We start from the raw sequence: 18,218 nt of genomic DNA on the forward strand, positions 1-18,218 counted from the left end.
CATGTTGATAACTTCATTGTTACCAAAATGGATAATTTAACACTTGGCTCAGGGGGCACCGGTTAAAAGAGATGCAAAGTCATCTACATCTAAGCTAACACCTTTGTTAACACTTAAATGATGCTAGCAGCCCAGAAAAGAGACAATGACGATACTTTATGTTTACTAATATCATCGATCAAATTGAATTAAATTGAATCAAAATTGTACACAGACTTTGTGATATCAGCAAATATTGTTTCATTGTCCACAGAATCGATATGATATTGTTTTGTGAAGAAACTTGTGATTTACACCCATGATAAAGGGGTTATGATTCAATATATTGCAATACTGTAAGCAAAGCGATATGTTGCGATTTCAAAAAAAAAATCTAATTACTGTGTACTGTGTACTTTCTGTTTACACTAGCCATGGACTGTGTGATAAAGATGGACGACATGACAACTCCCAACACCTCTAACACCCCCTGGTGGCTGCTTGCAGTACATGTCATTAACTCCGCCCCCTCCATGTTAGTGAATGGGACATGAGCAAAGCTAAAAGATCAGAGGACACGTTTGTCATTTTTGGTAGCTCTTGCACGTGATGTTCCTTTAAGTTTGTTTTTAATTTGTTATTTGCTGGTTGGATGGGTGTATATGGGTAAGAACTCGATACCACAGAGATCACTACTTTGTCTCCGTGTGATGTCAACAGGGCAAGATGACTGTGGCCATATCAAGGATATTTTACTTTCGTTTTTGCACAGTGGAAGGAAATGAAGATGCATCATTCAGCTTTATATACAGTGCAATGACGCAAGTGATATGTTTTTACATCGGAATGGAAAAATCAAATGGCTGAAGTTAGATTACAGCATTAAAGGATCTAGCGGCCAGGAGTTTGAACACAACACAGAATGAATCACTGCCATGATTAATATGCAAAAAAAACTTAATCAAAAATCAGTGTTTGAGATTCCATACAGCATTACAAATCATAATATCACCATACTCAGATGTAATGATGTCTTCTCACACTCCCTGTGCCTTGTTCTTGTAAATAAAATAAATACAAACTTCAATATTGTAAATCTGCATCACTTTATCTCCAACATGTCTTTCAACTGACTGTGACTGCACTAAAACTGCCGCAAATCAGAGGGCTCTATGGGAAAAATTCACTTAATTTATTTAAAGCAAACAGTGGAAGGCCATTATTTTTTATTCAAAGTGTGGAACCACAGTACATGGGCAAAAATCTTAAATATTAAAATTCAAAATTCAGTGTATAACTGCCTTGATTGATCTGCAAATGCTCTGAGAGTGAAAAGTGATGTGTTTTTTTTCATTTAAGAGATTCTTTTATTTGTACTCTGCAGTCAAATTTATTAAAAAATAATCTACTAAAAAATGCACTGTGAAGAGTGAATCTGTCATGCAGCACTCGCTTTGTTAACACAGCGCTTGTTACTGTGCCATAGGGTTCGTCCTGACTGATCACACATGCGCTGAACGTGTCACAGTGAGTGATAGTGACATGGTGTTAATTGAACTTTTACAGGTCCTCTAGTACTGATCATCATCATAAATATGAATGTCACACATATCTTTCGCTGGGTTTTAAAATCACTCAAAAGACGCCGGCGCCATATGCTGCCACCATCGACTTTGTTAAACAAGCAGACAGAGATTAATGAACCAAAGAGCTAAAGAGGAATTCATTACGGTGGAATATTCAGAATCACAACAACCACTGAATAATTGCCATGTTCTGCGTTTGTGTAACAGAGCTCACATTCACATTATTACAGCTACCCAAAAACAAACCCCACACTCGGCCAATTAGTATGGTAATTAATTTATGAGCTGAGACTGTCTTATTAGCTTCACTTTAGCCCAAAAATATTTAAACTAAGAGCATCACATGGTCTACTTTGTCGTGTTATTTGTCTCTGTCTGTGAGACAAAAAGGCACGTCATCTGATGATTTCAGCTGGTGCGCCAGAATGACAGAACATCGCTGCTCTTTTGTCTCAACAGGGAGAACTACAGTGCATTGACACAGTGAAAAAGCCAGCATCCAATCTTTGTTTCTCCCACACACTCGCAGCAGAACCAGAGACAAGCGATCTGTCTCTATTGTATTATCCAGATGCTCCAGCCCCACTGGGGAAATGAGATACTGTACTACGCGCATCATGCAATGCCTTCATCAGCGAGGCAGAAAACCAATGGGGAGACAGCAGTCACATCGCCCCCGTGACAAAACGTGAAAGCAGTGGGCGAGAGGGACGCCTGAGGACGTGATGGCTACCTGGTGGGCTAAGCCAGACCCAGCGTCTGTCGCAGCTGGGGCCCTGATCAGTGTTTCAGCTCTATGAGCAGTACTAACAATCTAAACCAGGTGGTAGAGCTCCAGCATGTAAGCAACGCAGCTGGATTTTTGGCAACACTGGAGACAAGAAAATAATTTAAATGCACAGTCTAAAAATCGAACAGCAACCCGGTCTACAAAGGAATTTTGGAATCTTCTATCTAACCGCTGGATGTGCGTTTAAGGTAAGCTGTGTGATCATGACTGTAGCCCCTTCGCACAAAGACAAGAGCCCCCTCGCCCCGCTGCAATCCACTTCACACACAACACACACAGACAATAAATCTTTAATTTTGGATCATGAGCGCTTTGAAATGTGACTTACCTTGGCCTTGACTAGCCTCTTGGCAGTCTTAATCTTGGCCTCACAGAAAGCCCCTCGGTACTTGGCACTCACATCTGTCCCTACTGTCAAGTAGGGGGGCTCCTCCAGAGTCTGAGGAAATAAAAATAAAACAAGAAAGCAGTAAATTTCAAAGTGTTCTTTTTCTATATTTAGCTCCCTGACACAGGTGTATTCTCACAGCTAAGGCAGGAGGACACACATACAAGCTTCACATAGTGTAGGCCAGCTATGCAAAACCCACCCGGCTCAGTGATTCATCCATGGAAAACACATACCATCTGCTCTGGGTATTGGAAAACAAGCCTCCGAGGGAGCAAACAAAAAGGCCACTTCACTACTGCTTTGATGACTACAAAGAAGAAGCTATCCGAAACACATAGCACCATCTTGTGTCATCATTGGATGTTTGTCAAACCTTTTTCCCCCCTTCAAGAACAGATTTGCAGAGGGTCGGGTACACAGGGAGAACAGACTTTTCTGTGTGTGGATGAGGGCAGCTGATGTTTGTGGTTCATGTAGTGTAAAGATGGATTTACTGAGGATGTTTCACTGACACTCCAAAAAACACCTAACCTCACATACATATACATATTTATATATATATATATGGACATCTTCGTGGAAGAAGACCTTAAGTGCAGCACACATCCGGCTGTCAGGAGGCATCAAGACCAACAGCAGCATGTTATACAGTATGAGCACTTGGCAAATACTTCTGTGTGTTACTTGAGGAAAACATCAGCTCCTCCTCTGATGTGCAAAACTACTGATGCACCTTTTTGTAAAGCAGCATGTAGCACAAAACACATCTTATTTTCTAAATGGATGAATTAAGTTTACAAATGCCCAGTGGAATGAGCAAGCTCCCTAACAAATTAACATCAAGTTAGCTACAAAACCCACTACTAAAAGACAGTTCCTTTCTTTTAGTACTCTGTAAAAAGGAAACAATGTCTCCAAACAGGTTATGCATATTAAAGCTGGGTTAGAAAGTTCTCAGGAAAGGGCAAAAAGAGTCTTGTGTTCTCTCAGATCGATTAAATTACAATATACTAATGGGTTATTTGTTTTTTTCCCCCCAATGACTAAAAAAAACAAACAACTTAGTTACTTTCCTTATAACCACACTTTGAGATAAAAATAAAAGACCTACATCTTACCTATTTTTAAGTTCATAACAGCTGTTAATTGCTATGGTTTCTTGTGTCACCTATTTATGTTTGCATTTTATGTAAACACTTGCTGTTTTTATCTGCACTACATTCTTGCTGCTGTTTTTATCCTGCATTACTACACTGCAAGGTGAGACTGAAATGACAAAGAAACTGAAACTGAAATTACAAACTAAAAAGTACACCGGCGATGTAGGAACTACTCACTGACACCAGGCGCTGCAAGCCTCCGTGGCTCATGCTTTTGTCATGACTGAACCACTTTTAGGACTGAAAGTGTAAATGGCCACATCTGTGAATTTGAGACTAGTGACATGTTTTAACTATGTGCAGGTAAACATTTTTTCCCAAACTGATCTGCACCTATCAAGTATTTTGTAATTTTTTAACAAAAACTCTGTATAAAGCCTGATCCTTTGTCTATTGTAAACCCTCTGGGCTTTCTGGGTACACCAGCAGTAAAAAAAAAAAAGACCAGCAGTGCTGCTTTCGTGTAAGAACTCCCAACGTGTTCCTAACGTGTGGCACGCGAGCAAACCCTTGAGTGGCATGAAAAAAAAAAAACAGCAGCCAACAGTGTTACAGAGGAGCTCCACATTGAGCGAGTACATCAGCAGAAGTGAGCACAGCAGCTTTGGGAAACAACAAAGAAAAAACAGCTGCTTTGCCTTTATTTCAGCAATGTTTTGCAGGTGCACCACCGCCTTTTAAGTGCTCGCATTGATTGGATACTGCTTTTGAACTTGTAGATTTTGTTAAAGCTGGGGATAGAGGCAATCTAAACGCTGCTCATACCTCCCCACTACAAGCATTACACAAAGACACTCATCTCTGCATGGAGACTGAAACATTAAGGACAATAAATGCATTTATTTATGTAGCTCTACATAAGGCAAGGCTGTATTATTTTAGAAAATTTAAGAATTCAATCAGGATTGGCAGATATTCAGTATTAAGTGACTCAGATCGGTATCAGGGTCACATACACATGATCAGTACACCCCTAATCTGTGTCATCGCCGAACTGTTAACAATGCTAAGTGAAACTGAATATGCATGAGCAAAATGATGCCCTTCTGATAAGAGAATAACAGGTGAAACAGAAATATGGTTAAAAATATCCACCATCCAATTATCCAAATGCACATAAGGGTTTCATATCCCTCTTTAATTTATTTGTTACCTGAGGCTAAATTCTACATTATCTTAACTGACAGACAACTAAAACATGTAGCAATGTAGGGCCACACACTCAAACCACAACACCCAAAAATAATCTGATTTATGAGACACCAACAGAGGTGAAGATAATCTCTGGATAGACACACTTCCCATTAATCAAACAGGTGTTACATTTAACTCTCAGCCAAGTTATCATGCAGAGCAACCACAGTTTGGCTGGCTTGCAAATATGATGCTCAGATTGATATCAAAAGGGCAGAAGTGGATACAGTTCTGCATACTAAGGATAAGCATGGTTGCTTGCCAACTGCAACAATCCATCCCAGCTTTGTTAAAAATAATTGTCTATTTAAAAGTAGTGTTTCACTTTTAAAAAAAAATCTTGTACTACGAGGAGACACGAAACTCCTACTGATGCGGCCCTTTGTGTAAGATACAAAAGCACAACAAATAGACAAATAATTTTGAGATGTAACGTGGAAAAGAACTATTATAATAAATCAAACACACAACACTCAAACTGGCTGCAAATACAAAAAAAACAAAACAAAACAGAAAAGCGTTTGTTATAATGGTGCCACAAATATTAGAATTATGAACATTGATACAATATTTAAAAAATGATACTTGATACCTCTTTCAATACCACAACAACAAGTAAAAAGGTCCTCCACACAAAACAGCTTAATTTGTTTTGATTTTTAAAAAATCAATAACCCGCACATGGTGAAGGTACAAAAAAAGTCACAGAATAACACTAATATTCCCATTTTATTTTAAATTACAACAATATTCTGAATTTGATATGGTTCGTGTAAACAACATATACCATTTAGATTTTGGATTTGGATGTTATTAGGCCTTTTTCCAAATGAAGCATTTTCCAATGTGGGATATGCCTGTCTTATTTGGGTTTTAGCAGGATACTTTGGACATGTATAAAGCACATTTGGAATATGCGTCTCAGTTGGAGTTTCTACTGCAGTGTGTGACATGCGATCTCTGCTTTGTACACAAATGTATCAGTCAGCAGTATGAAGGCTGGAGTAGAGATGCATGCTCAATAGAAAAGTCAACATTTCTGGTTGAAAGGAAAAACACACTTCCTTTCAAAAATTAGAACAGACTTTGATATCAACAGATTTTTTGATAAGGGCTAATATTGGGATGCTGACCTTTCCAAAAAGGTGGTTGACAGAATGAAATGAATTTTGATGTGATAAAGGACATGTTGGGGAACATTAATCAGAGTATGCATAAATGCATGTAAACAGGAGTATGAGTGTGAAATTCATTTTCAACAGCTTAGTAGGACAAATGTCTAATATTTTGTCGTGTAAACGTAGTCAGTGACAGGTCATTTAGCTGCTCTGACATGCACTCGTTTAGTGCTCCCTGCTTGTGTCTCTAGTTACGTGTTGGGTTCGTTGCTTGAGACAACAGCCACAGGTTGAGGACCAGTTAATTTTCATCTCTGCAGCCTTAGGTTGCAATTCTGATTGTGGGTCTATTTTTTCCTTTTCGTAGCTTCAGTACTTTGATGCAATGGTATGTATAATTAACAGAGATCATAAAATTTTTAAACACGTGGTATTGACAACCTTAGTTTGTTAACAGACGGACAAATTGTATCTTCTGTGTTAAGTCTCAGTCAAACCAGGACAGCTCTGCTCTTCTCCGGTGCCTCTTGGATTCTGACAGATGGGATTCAGGGGCAGAGTCCAGTGCACTTCAGCCTTCCCACCTCTCAGATAAACACCTCATTAGTCTTTAGTGCAGTCTGGCCTCAGCACCAGCTGCCCTAGCCAACACCGGGCTTACATGACGCAGACGCCGTTTCCACGGGCTAACCAACTCTCTCAACACAGAGCTGGTATGCTACTGTATACACCGCTGATCCTCCTCTTTCATACGAATACTTGCCTCCTTTTGCTTCCCATGCTGCCTTTCCTCCTCTGGGGAGGAGTCATAGTCCTGAGTCAGAGAGGGCAGCTTGGGTTATGTTGACAGCTGTGGCTGCCAAACCTCCCCAACTTAACAAGGCAGGGGTGATAACACACTACCGAGGCCAGATTTACATTTGTCATGCTCACATGAAAACATAAATAGAGAGCAGTTTGTCGTTTGCACATGTTCCCTTCGTTACACTAAAAGTATGAAAGAAACAAATTCTATTCCTTGGATTAGATTGCCATTTAGCCTACAGCTGTCTGCAGAAAAACAGTGAATCCTTTTTTCATAACTCCTGACAGTACAAGACGACAGACAACATCCACCCCGCTCAGAGGCAGAATTCCTGTGTGCCTCTGGGAGGTGTAACGGTCTCTCACCAAAACGCCACGCACCTCACTGAGAGCTGCTCTCATGTACGATTCTGCCACAAAAAAACCATAAGCCTCAAGCAACTACTTCAGCTTCTGCATGCAAAAGTAAATGTAATGGTGAAAACAGTGGCACAATCAAAACCCGCTCTGTGGCTATTCACCTAGTGCCACTGATGTGGAAAACACTCTCCAGGCACACGTGCTTGATTAAACACACACAAATGTGACTTGGAGTGAGGTGCCAAAACGCACCTGCGGCTGGCAGGGAAAGAAACAAACCTAAATTGTTTGAAAAGCTGCAGCGCGACTGAAGGATGATCTACTTGGATATCAGTAAGTCATGCACAGATACCACATTAGATAACAGCTTAAATTTACTCATGCCATAAATTCTTTTTTCCCCTCCACAAAGGACAAATCTCAAACAAATCCCAGAGCTGATGGTTCACCAGTGTTGTTGGCCGCAGAGTACTTCTGTCCTGGCTGTTGAACACACAGGCAGTTTAAAAAGAGTACTTGCACCTCACTGATTACTGATTCAAAGCTTACTCAGTAGTTAAAGTGGGGATGTGCCCATTCAATTTTTTACAGTCCTGATACCTGGGATTTAGGTATGAGCTGACACCAGGAACCTAACCAGTACCAGCGTTCATTAACAAGCTATCAGAGTGACTGGGATCATTCTTTTAGGTGTAAGGCAACATCAGGCTTGACTTTCACATAGCTTTCCAAACTCTGTAAAATGTAATGTTACAAACAAATACATAGATATACATTTGAAATACTCCCAAAACAGTTAAAGGATTCCCCACACATTTATTTTTTAGCCAACCAGTAACAGATTGTAGCCTACTGTATACTGTTAAAACCCATCAGTAAATGCAACCATCCAACCTTGCATGTTTGAGCTCCTGAATGGGAAACGGCACGAGACAACGAATCACGTCCTCAAACACGTTTACAACAGGATGTTTCAAAATGTTAATTTACATTTTTGTCTTTGCAGTCCAAAAAACTAAACAGGCAACGCTGCTAGATGAAGTCACAGTTTTGAAATAATTCAAAACAAAATATACTGAGGTGACACCGACAACAGCAGAATGAGATCAGTTTCTGCTCAATAAAGACTCTTAGGTCATGAAAAATTTAACAGCCAACTCCACAGAGCGCTAGTTGAAAATAAGCTGCTGCTGCTGCTTATAGTGCATTTCTTGGAGAGCCTTAGTGACTATAGCATTTTCATTCTACAACTCAGTAAAAAGACACTCAGAAGGTAAAAGCTTCAGAAAAAACTGTGGATTGTAATTCACTTTGGTGTACAGCCTCATTTTATATCAGCCATCAGGGAGAGGCTCAAGGAATCCCTGGTCATTTGCTCAACAGACCACAGGCTATTTCCAAGAGGCTGTCCCAAGTAAATACCCATTGCTAATAATGCACTGAAACACACTTGCACCACTCTCCACAAATACTCCTCATGCCTCTCAATCACTGCCATTAAAGCCAATGTAAATGTCAGATTCAAAACTGTGTTTCTGATTTAGATATGGTACACATTCACAAGTCAAAGTTCAACTTTTCTAAACCTTTATCTACCTTTTTGCATTGTCACCCACTAAAAACAATATTGTAATAAGTCCTGTGTTTTGGGAGTGTATTAGTGGAGGAGTCTTCCCGGTTTTCTCCACTATCATAGACAACTAGCATAGATTATTTCGGCCAATAATTGCTAAGATCATCATTTCCAGAAAATCTCCACCGGACCTGTTGCATAAATATCCCTTTTGCTGTGAAGTGTGGGATGTTTTTTTACCCCAAAGTAGAAAAGGGGATTAAAAAGTTAATAGATCAATAAATGAAGCCTTCATAATTTAACCATAGTAATGATAATATTTGATTAAATACTTAAAGTGTAATAGATAAAAAACACTGATTTTGATGAGCAACTAATTGTTATCTGGTATCGTTCTCTTTGTCCAATGAGATTGTTTATCCCGCCCCCCACATATCAGGTTAGATTACGTTGCTGAGGGGAAAGGGCAGAGAATCAGTCTTGGTTGAATCAGAGAGAAAAACCTGGTCATTAAAGTGGAAAGAAATAAAGCCAAAAAACAATAGAAATTTTGTTAAAGTCAATGTTGTGTTTCCATGTAATAATTTGTGTTTTATTTATGAATTACAAAGCACAGTGTGGATAAAAAAAGAGAGTAAGCCGCCTGTCGCAGCGCATGCACGAGACCTGACGCCTTGTCCAAAGCGAATTTGCTCACAGGTGAGTTGGATCAACTGCTAGCTGCAATGCTAATTTTTTTCTATGTTAAACTCCGTTTACATGAGCTAAGAACCTTAGCATCTAATGTCTGCTAGCTTCACTGCTAAAGTAGTGCTGACTAAAATCACAGTTGATCATGCCAGAGCTGTTGGCGACTGGAAAGCTTGACATTTAATACAGAGATGTAAAAACACACTGCCAATGAGCGGTATGTACTGTTTTGTTGTGTATAAAGAATACTGCTATTTATTTTGTTTTCATGCACATTTTTATGTACTCTCAGTTAATTGCTGCAGGTTAACCAGGCTGCTGGTTAAGATGTACTTTGCTAGTGAATTTTACCATTAGCATGTGTATTTTTGTTTACTACCTAATATGAATATTTTAAATGTGAATGAAGTTGAAATTACAAAATGTAAGCTGTTTGTGTTTTATATTATGCACCTCAACTGCATTAGAGTATTTACTACAAAAAATAGCTCTCCAAACTAGTCCTTTAGTTTGGATATGAGTAAAATTGGACACCTATATCAAGCAACGTAGGATTGAACTGTACACACATATGCAGCTCAGAGGAAAGAGAACATACATACCTCCCTTTGAGTTGGATCAAGAACTGTGATTCTTACAGAAACATTTAACCATATAACCAGGTCTATATATGTATATATATATATATATATATATATACACATTCTGTTATGTGCACGCATAGTTTATTTATTTATGTATTTTTTTGTTTGTTATTTTCCAAGTGAATCTGTGAATAGCATTCAATATATGCAAACAATATTTATATTTAAGTGCTGTGTTTCTGTTCTCTATGGCCATCCATCCTCTTGGCTCCCATCATTCCCGGAGTTTTCTGAGACTGGTCCAATCCTTACACTTCCTTTTTCTGTAGTTACTGGTTACATTTTGCTAGACTGAAACTGTTTGGTGGACTCTTATTTTCAATACAAGCCTTTTGGAAATGTTGTGGGGATGTCAACTAGTACTCCGCTCAGATTATATATATATATTTCAACTATCTACACTTTGCTGCTAACATTTTCTGCCCATTTCCCATCATCACTCATACACCAAAACAGTAACAGTTTGTATGAATACATCATTAAAATGTTTCTAGTGAATCTCCTTTTAAGGAATTGGAGATCCAATTTAATTACCATGTGTAATTTAGAGCAGAGTTTCAGTTGCACAAGATGATGTTAGGAACATGAAGTGGTTTATATTCAGCTGTTGTAGCAGGTTAGGGTGGTGGAAACAGGATGACATAGCAGTTAAATGTCTAAATCAAATCTAGTGGACTAGATTTCAATTACACTCATTCTGAGAAATACAATGTATTGATGTCTGCATAAGCATACAAAGCTGCACCTTTTTAAATATACAATTCAGGCACTAATCAGTGTTACTGAAATATTATAAACAATAGTTTGTGACCCATTATATTGTGCTATAATGAATAGGCTTGTAGGCCAAACAAAGGAACATGCAAGAGGCATGCAGGAAAGAATTAAGCTCCCTCCCGGCCTGGCTCACACGTACAATAATCCGGCTGTGAATCACCTCTTTGTCCAAACCAGAGTCACCACAATTCCAGTGACTGGTGCTTCAGTAGGAGTTGCCTTGGCAATGCCATGGCAGCTTTATACTGGAAAAAAATAACAATCTCGATACCTTTTGTTTTTGCACTTTTTTTTTCGAATATTAGCTCTATCCAACAAATTCCCTCCTCCTGCAGCATCACAAATAATTCAAACCAAGCACAGAACTTTAAAAAAAATTCAATTAAATTCTGCTAGTAAATCACAGATGCCTGTAATCTCAACACAAATCCTTTACCTGACAAGTTACCAACAAGTGGAATTATATTTTGGAAAACTCCAAAATGCAGATTTTGCATATGCCCTCTGCATGATTTGTAGCAGTCTTTTATTTGCAATGTAGCCTAATCACCTATGCAATACATACAGTTCAGATGTGAGTCCTCAACAAGAAATAATTTTACAACCCTACAATCATATTATTACGCTTAAATACTTACAAATCAGATCATATCAACAGTTTACTGAACTTAAGTTATTTAACTTAAGTTCAGTAACTTAAGTTCCTCAGGCGGGGACACCAACTACATGCAGCCTGCTGCACCTGACCTGGTGGGGTCTCTCTCCGAATGCTTAAGTATGCACTACATCACCACAGCACCACATGCTGTTAACTCCTCTGAATGCAGTAATAACTTGACTGAACACATTTCACTCCCACAACACAGCATATTTCTTACAAACAGCTTTGATCAAAAGCTGTCTGAACAGTTACTGCTTTGACACAACAGAGAAAATCCAGCAATTTTGTACTGTGCTTCCATAAAGTTAGGAGGCTCAGAAGAGATGCATTTAGGAGGCAGATATGACATGACATACAGTCATTAAGGCTGAATCCAACATTTCTTATAATGCAACTCAATAGCTTTCAGCAGATGTCCCATGCCTCCAAAATGCCCACTTCTTGCAGACAACACCCATCTAATTTGGAACGCACACTTTGTGTTATGTTTTATATCTCAAGAAGAGCAAGCTGATGACATAATGAGGATTATTTTTCCCCCAGAGCCACAGAGGACATTACACAACTGTTTTTACAGACTGAGTAGTTCTCCTCGTGACCATAACACTAAACTTTCTGTCAAAAAAAAAGGTAGAGTGGCCCTTTCACTCAAGCACTCTAGTAGACAGCCATATACATATATGCGGTAAATAAACAATTTGGTTGTTGCGATTAAAGGGATATTTTTCCAATTTTCAACCAGGTTTGTTTCATAGCAAAAGCACCTAGATCTCCCTGTTACTCTCCCTGCAAAACTCTGCTTGCTCTCAGGCTGTTGCGCTAACTTCAGGCTGCACATCCACATTTTGTATTACCCGCCACTACAGACACAAATAGTATAGAAGTGGATCAAGAGACAAACACCCAATACTGATCAAATATAAACCAAGATTCTGTTACTGCGGTGCATATTTCTTGCCTCAAATGGTGTTTTTTTTTTTTTAGAAAAGTGTTTTAGCTTGTACCAGATTGTTTATTACCAGCTGGTCACCATGTGTCAGACAGTTGAGTTCACATTATGTCATCTACCAGCAGGAGCATTTATTGGTCCACTGCAGTGCTGTGCATTCTGGTAGTTGTAGGTTTTCAACCTCTTGAGCAAAAGCAAACATGACGGTCTTTTTTCTCTGTTTTCTCTGGTCATGTAGCACCAATTTCAAAAGTATTTGTATCTTTATACTGCACAGACAGGCAGATAAGTTTTAGATGTCTAAGCTAACTGTTACATGCATGTAGACTCTATTATGTTATTAATAGATAACTGATGGAGTGGATGGATGACACAGACATTTCAGACAGAGCTTAAATATGACATGGTAAAATATTTAGTATGGGCTTGGACTGCTGCAATTGATGTTGCCAACATTTTTATTAAATCTTGTCTGTGTTACAAGGGTCATGGACAAAGTGCAAAGTACTGAGTACCAGATTACTTGTGCTTGAGCAAGAACTAGCTTTATTCCCGTTAAAGCAAAAGTATTTATTTGATATTGCAGATTAAGTTTATTAAGAACTCAAACAATTATTTTGGAATAATAATAATAATAATAATAATAATAATAATAATAATAATAATAATAATAATAATAAGATAATTAAGATTTCAAACAATTATCCAACACATTAGTCCACTTTAAGGATGTCTGATCTTTTAAAGTGTGTCATTGAGCGGCACACATTTTTAAGCAGTGTGTGCAATTGATTGAGATAGGCTGTGGACCATAAGCCAGAGTGACACAAAATGCAAAGTGAACATAATGAAAAGTTGTCATAGTTACAGAGCAATTTACAGTTTAGGCACTGAGCAGATGCTGCTAATATACAGAGCAGTAAAAGAAGTAAGCAAGCATCAATAGAGCCATCCAGATGACTCAGAGCACTATGAAAACAACAAATGCGACAACATTAAACCAGAAATGTCAATGTGAAGACATCGCTCCTGTCAGCAGTGAGGAAAATAAGCGCGTAGTCTGAGCATAATAATCATCTAATAACAGCCTAGTGCTATCCAGCTGGAGAGAATAATAACTGCAGAATGGTCATGGGCACTAACAGCAACAGTTTAATGATTTTTTTCACATTCTAACTTAAATTAAGTGGCTTGTAGGAGATAAAGCAGCAAAGTTAGCCTAAAGGGTGAGTGAGGCTCTGCTAAGCCCACTGGTTTCTATATAATCTGTGCCTGGATGCTCTCTCTTCACTGGAATGCATTCCTGGTCATGACAATCACAACTCCGTTGTCTTCCTGTGACACAAACAATTTATTACATAACCACAAATCATCATGCAGTTCAAGTCAGCACTACTAGGACGAGTATGAATGCAGACAATAGAAATGGTTGTGAAGTAGAGAAAAGGCACCAGATCAAAACTGTTTTCCACGTTTCTCCAATAGAGTTATATCTAAATTTAATGTATAATGCAACAAAAGAATGTATTGGCAGCCATGTTCACATCCCATGGTGCTTTTGAAAGAATTTTAATTGAATACCACTTTTGTCTGCTAGTACGGGGTGGTGGTATAGTTTGATTAACCACAATAAGCAGAACATCATTAGAACCAAAGAGACAGACTACAAATCATTACTAGACCTTTTAATTTGCCCAGCACTTACTCTCTAATCACAAAGTGCTCACATTGTCTTTTCTGCTTTATTCTTTGCCCATGATCCTCCTGTGTGCCAAGAAAACATAAACTACAAATACAGACTTGTCAAAGTTTCTTACACTTTTAAGAGTTTACTATCTGGAAAGAGGTAATTTGTGGTACAGCACAGAAAACAATAAACATAATGTAAACACTGTTAAAACAGAACAATGAGACAACAACTGAAGTCAATAAATACATAAACATATATTGCACATCCCTATGTATTGCACAGCTGGTTGCCATAGTGCAGCCGCCCTTGACTATGCATGGCATACATTTTATTTTAAAAGTAAAACAGCCCTGCGGGTTATGACTCTACATATGGCTCACATGCCAACAAATGACAAGTTAAGACAAAACAGCCTGCAGTCATAACAGCAGCCACAACTATGATCCACTGAAACTATAAGAAAAGATTAAATAGCTTGCATCACAGCCTATTTCCCAAACAATGACAGCTGGGACTTTTCCAAATTGAATAGGGCTGGAGAAAACAATGCCATGGCTTTGGAATATTTTAAGAATTTCACAGCTTAGTTATTCCTACATTTATATATTATTACACATTATACATTTAGCTTGATTTTTTTTTCCAGAGACTCAGCCTTTAAAATCAAATTCAAATATATCACTACCACACCCTATCTCAGCATGTAATTCACAAACATTGCAGAACAAAGCATAACATCAAAATTACAATTTCAAATTTGTGTTTGCAAATACAGCTGGAGCCACTGGAAACCCAATATCATGCTTATAAAACAAATGTATTACTTTGGCATGTATCCAAGACACTTGCCTCACTGTGTTTGAACAAGACCAAAAGTGACATTTAGTAAAAGTTCACACTGGCCTTATTCATGAGAATAAAAGGCTGAGGCCATGCATATAAAATATTGATATTACATTTAACATTCAGTGTTTGATTTGCCTGCATATGGCGTGTTTATACGGGAGTTAAATGAAATTGAGCTAAGGCTGGAAATGCAGAAGCAGTGCTCTAATTGAGTTCCCAGTGGCATTACACACATGCAAAGAAAATGAATGAACATACCTTCATCTCTCTATGAGTCCTCTAGGTGACCAGTGTAACGAATCTGAGGCTGGAAAACAGAGGTTGAAGAAGCTGTTACACATTACAGACAGTGCCAACTTCATTCTGCCACAACAAGACAGGGTTATGTTATGATGACATCACTTCTGCTACACTGCTGGATGCCATGAAAAAAGCTGGGCGGCAGACTTTACATTGCTTAGAAAAACACATCATCTGCACACTAAATCTCATTTTAGGGATTGCTGTTTTCGCTCTGAATTCAGTAATTGATTTAAGAAGAAGTTTAAAGATCGTTTGCTTAAATAATCCTGACTTAGGCTAATGGTATGTGCGCTCGGGCTTTCGAGCCACATTCCCAAAAATATCTGTGTTGCAAAGTAAACCGTGGCAGGCTGATCACTCTCATTCGCAGAGCCCTTAAAGCCGTTTATGTAATGCCTAGTGTGCCGTAGTCAGCCAGTCAGCAGCCAGACTTGGCTTGTGGCAACGAAGGGCGAGCAAACACAACTAGTAACTAGTCGCCGGGTTCCTTTCCGTCTGCACAAATGCACGGTTTATGAAGTAGTTTAGGATAAAGTGATACAGCAAACGCCGCTCGGTGCTCGGTTCTTTGAGTACGGCAGCGTGGTGTCTGCACTGCACTGACTCTACCAACACTACAGCAGAGGATGACGCCATTTCTGTAGCTGACAGTCGGCTAAAAAGGAGAACACTTCAGCGCACAAACAGTGGAAATTGCGGGGACGGTGGTCGCCATTCACCTGCTCCTGTCGGAGCCATTTCTCTGTCGGAGACGAAGCTCTTGCTTTTAACAGAAAAACCTCCCCGAGACCGTTTCTTTTTCATTTTCGCTTCTCTCCCTTGTCTCGGTGCGCTGCTGCTCTCTGCGGAGAGTACACTCGACAGCAAAAATAGAGCAATAATAACACTGCTCACGGGCAGGCACCAAACCTTGATAGAAATGTCACATTAAAAGCTGTGTCCTAACAGCGGCGTTAAGTTAAACAAAGTGAGCGTGAGCCGTGCAGCCCTATTAAAAGTCACTTTCTTTCTTCACAAAATGTTCTCTTTATCGACTGGTCTGGCTTTTCGCTGACTGTTCACTGTTGAGTGAGGTTGCCTCTGACAAAGAAACAAGTCGACGAAACGGTTCGCAACAAGGTCAAGCTCGAGGAAGACTTGTAACGCAGCGACACCGCATTAATACCTACAACATTTTATTGTTATAACAGGAGCCAAGGTCGCAGCCCTCATTTGTGGCTCTCGGTCGCGGTGAATGATCGCGGAGGATACAATGTCATCCGCCCCAGACAATCTGCTAGACCAGCCGCTGCGAGTGAGTGATTGACCATCACCGAAAATAATACACAGTCTCGAGCCTCCCCTCGTCCTAAAACCTGGTTAACTAAAGCCCATTTAAACCTCTCCTGCCCAGACAGTTTGTCAGCAGTGATGTTGCCAGTTACGGAAATGTGCAGAATACTGGTCACGCACACACAGCATTGAGAATAAGTCCTCTCTGGCAGAGGGAAAATAGTCCACATCGCATCTGGTCACATAACTGATCAAACGAGTTGGTTGATACAATATATCTGGACCAGCCTACACTGGACAAGTCAATCGCGAGAAGCTAATGAGACTGGCGGCACAAAAGAAAAGCCTGACTATGCATTTTACCTGTTAAAGTACACCGTTTAACCGCGACTCGACAAATCACATCCTGCAGCGATGTCAAGCTTTCACGGTACGCCGATGAATTTCATTTAATATCACTTTTGATGGCTATTAGGGAACACCATGACAGGCGCTGCTCGACGACAACCTCTCGGAGGATTCCTCCGCTCAACAACACAACACTCGGGTGCTTGTCCAGCAGCCTCGAAACTATTCAACCCCGGAGTAACGTAGCATAACCTTTCACTGTGCTCATCAGCTTAATTTGGCTGGCTACAGCATAACTTTGTTATCGAGCTAACCAAGTTTTTTTTTTCTCGAATCTTGGCCGTTTGCTGTCCGATCGCTTAATTCATTCATTCCCTAAAATCCCCCCTAAACACATCATTAGTTAACAAGTTAGCTAGCGTCAAGGTTGGCTTGGTAGCAGCAGGGAAGCGAGCTAGTGAATATGTTCAAAATAGCGATGGCTTTGCGGAACAAAAGCAGGCTTACCTATGCTGTCAAGTTGAGAAACACCTCTGTTTTTCGACGAAAGTGTATTAGTAATCCATAGGAACATTTATGTGAGAAATCTGACAGGTTTTAACGTCGTCCGTTGGCCCCTGGTTGATGTTGGATGCGGATGGGTAAAAGTCGTTTTCGCAGAGCGCTGCTGTTTGTTGAGTAGCTCCTCTAGCCTAGCTCTTTCTGTGATCCCTCGCCCCGCCTTCTGAGAATGATTGACAAGCATATTAGTCCCGCCTCCCTCAAAAATACGCTAGCCCATTGGATGGCACAGCGAAGGGACCCGCCTTAGTAGCACACAATTGGCTGATCAGGGAGAAAAATATCCATGGTGAAGTATACGAGGTAATCCTACTGGGTTGTTCTCACAATACAGGGATGGAAAAAAATCTGCTAAGAACTACAACTCCCAATTTTACAGCGCGAGTGTGTTCGATATGCACCACAGACTATCCCGATATTAGCGTATGTATGTTATTCTCATTTCTTCACACGCCGGAAGCTTTCACCGGGCAATGTAGAAATGTAACTGCAACACACAATGCGCGAGGCACCCATGTTACA

At 39.6% G+C, this 18,218-nt stretch overlaps 1 protein-coding gene across 3 annotated transcripts in view; it reads right to left on the minus strand.

Moving 5' to 3' along the window:
- The window catches only part of arid4b (AT-rich interaction domain 4B), a 50,876-nt gene extending 33,083 nt beyond the window's left edge, over positions 1-17,793 (minus strand). For all 3 annotated transcript variants that reach the window (XM_042501782.1, XM_042501781.1, XM_042501780.1), the window contains exons 1-3: positions 17,643-17,793; positions 15,471-15,519; positions 2,684-2,794 (exon numbers count right to left, since the gene is read on the minus strand). In XM_042501782.1, the coding sequence (XP_042357716.1) occupies positions 2,684-2,794; positions 15,471-15,476 (117 nt within the window). In that variant the 5' untranslated portion in view covers positions 15,477-15,519; positions 17,643-17,793. The remainder of the gene's footprint in view (positions 1-2,683; positions 2,795-15,470; positions 15,520-17,642) is intronic.
- Between the last annotated feature and the right edge of the window lie 425 nt (positions 17,794-18,218).

The sequence above is a fragment of the Plectropomus leopardus genome, chromosome 15, assembly GCF_008729295.1.
Source record: "Plectropomus leopardus isolate mb chromosome 15, YSFRI_Pleo_2.0, whole genome shotgun sequence".
NCBI lineage: Eukaryota > Metazoa > Chordata > Actinopteri > Perciformes > Serranidae > Plectropomus > Plectropomus leopardus.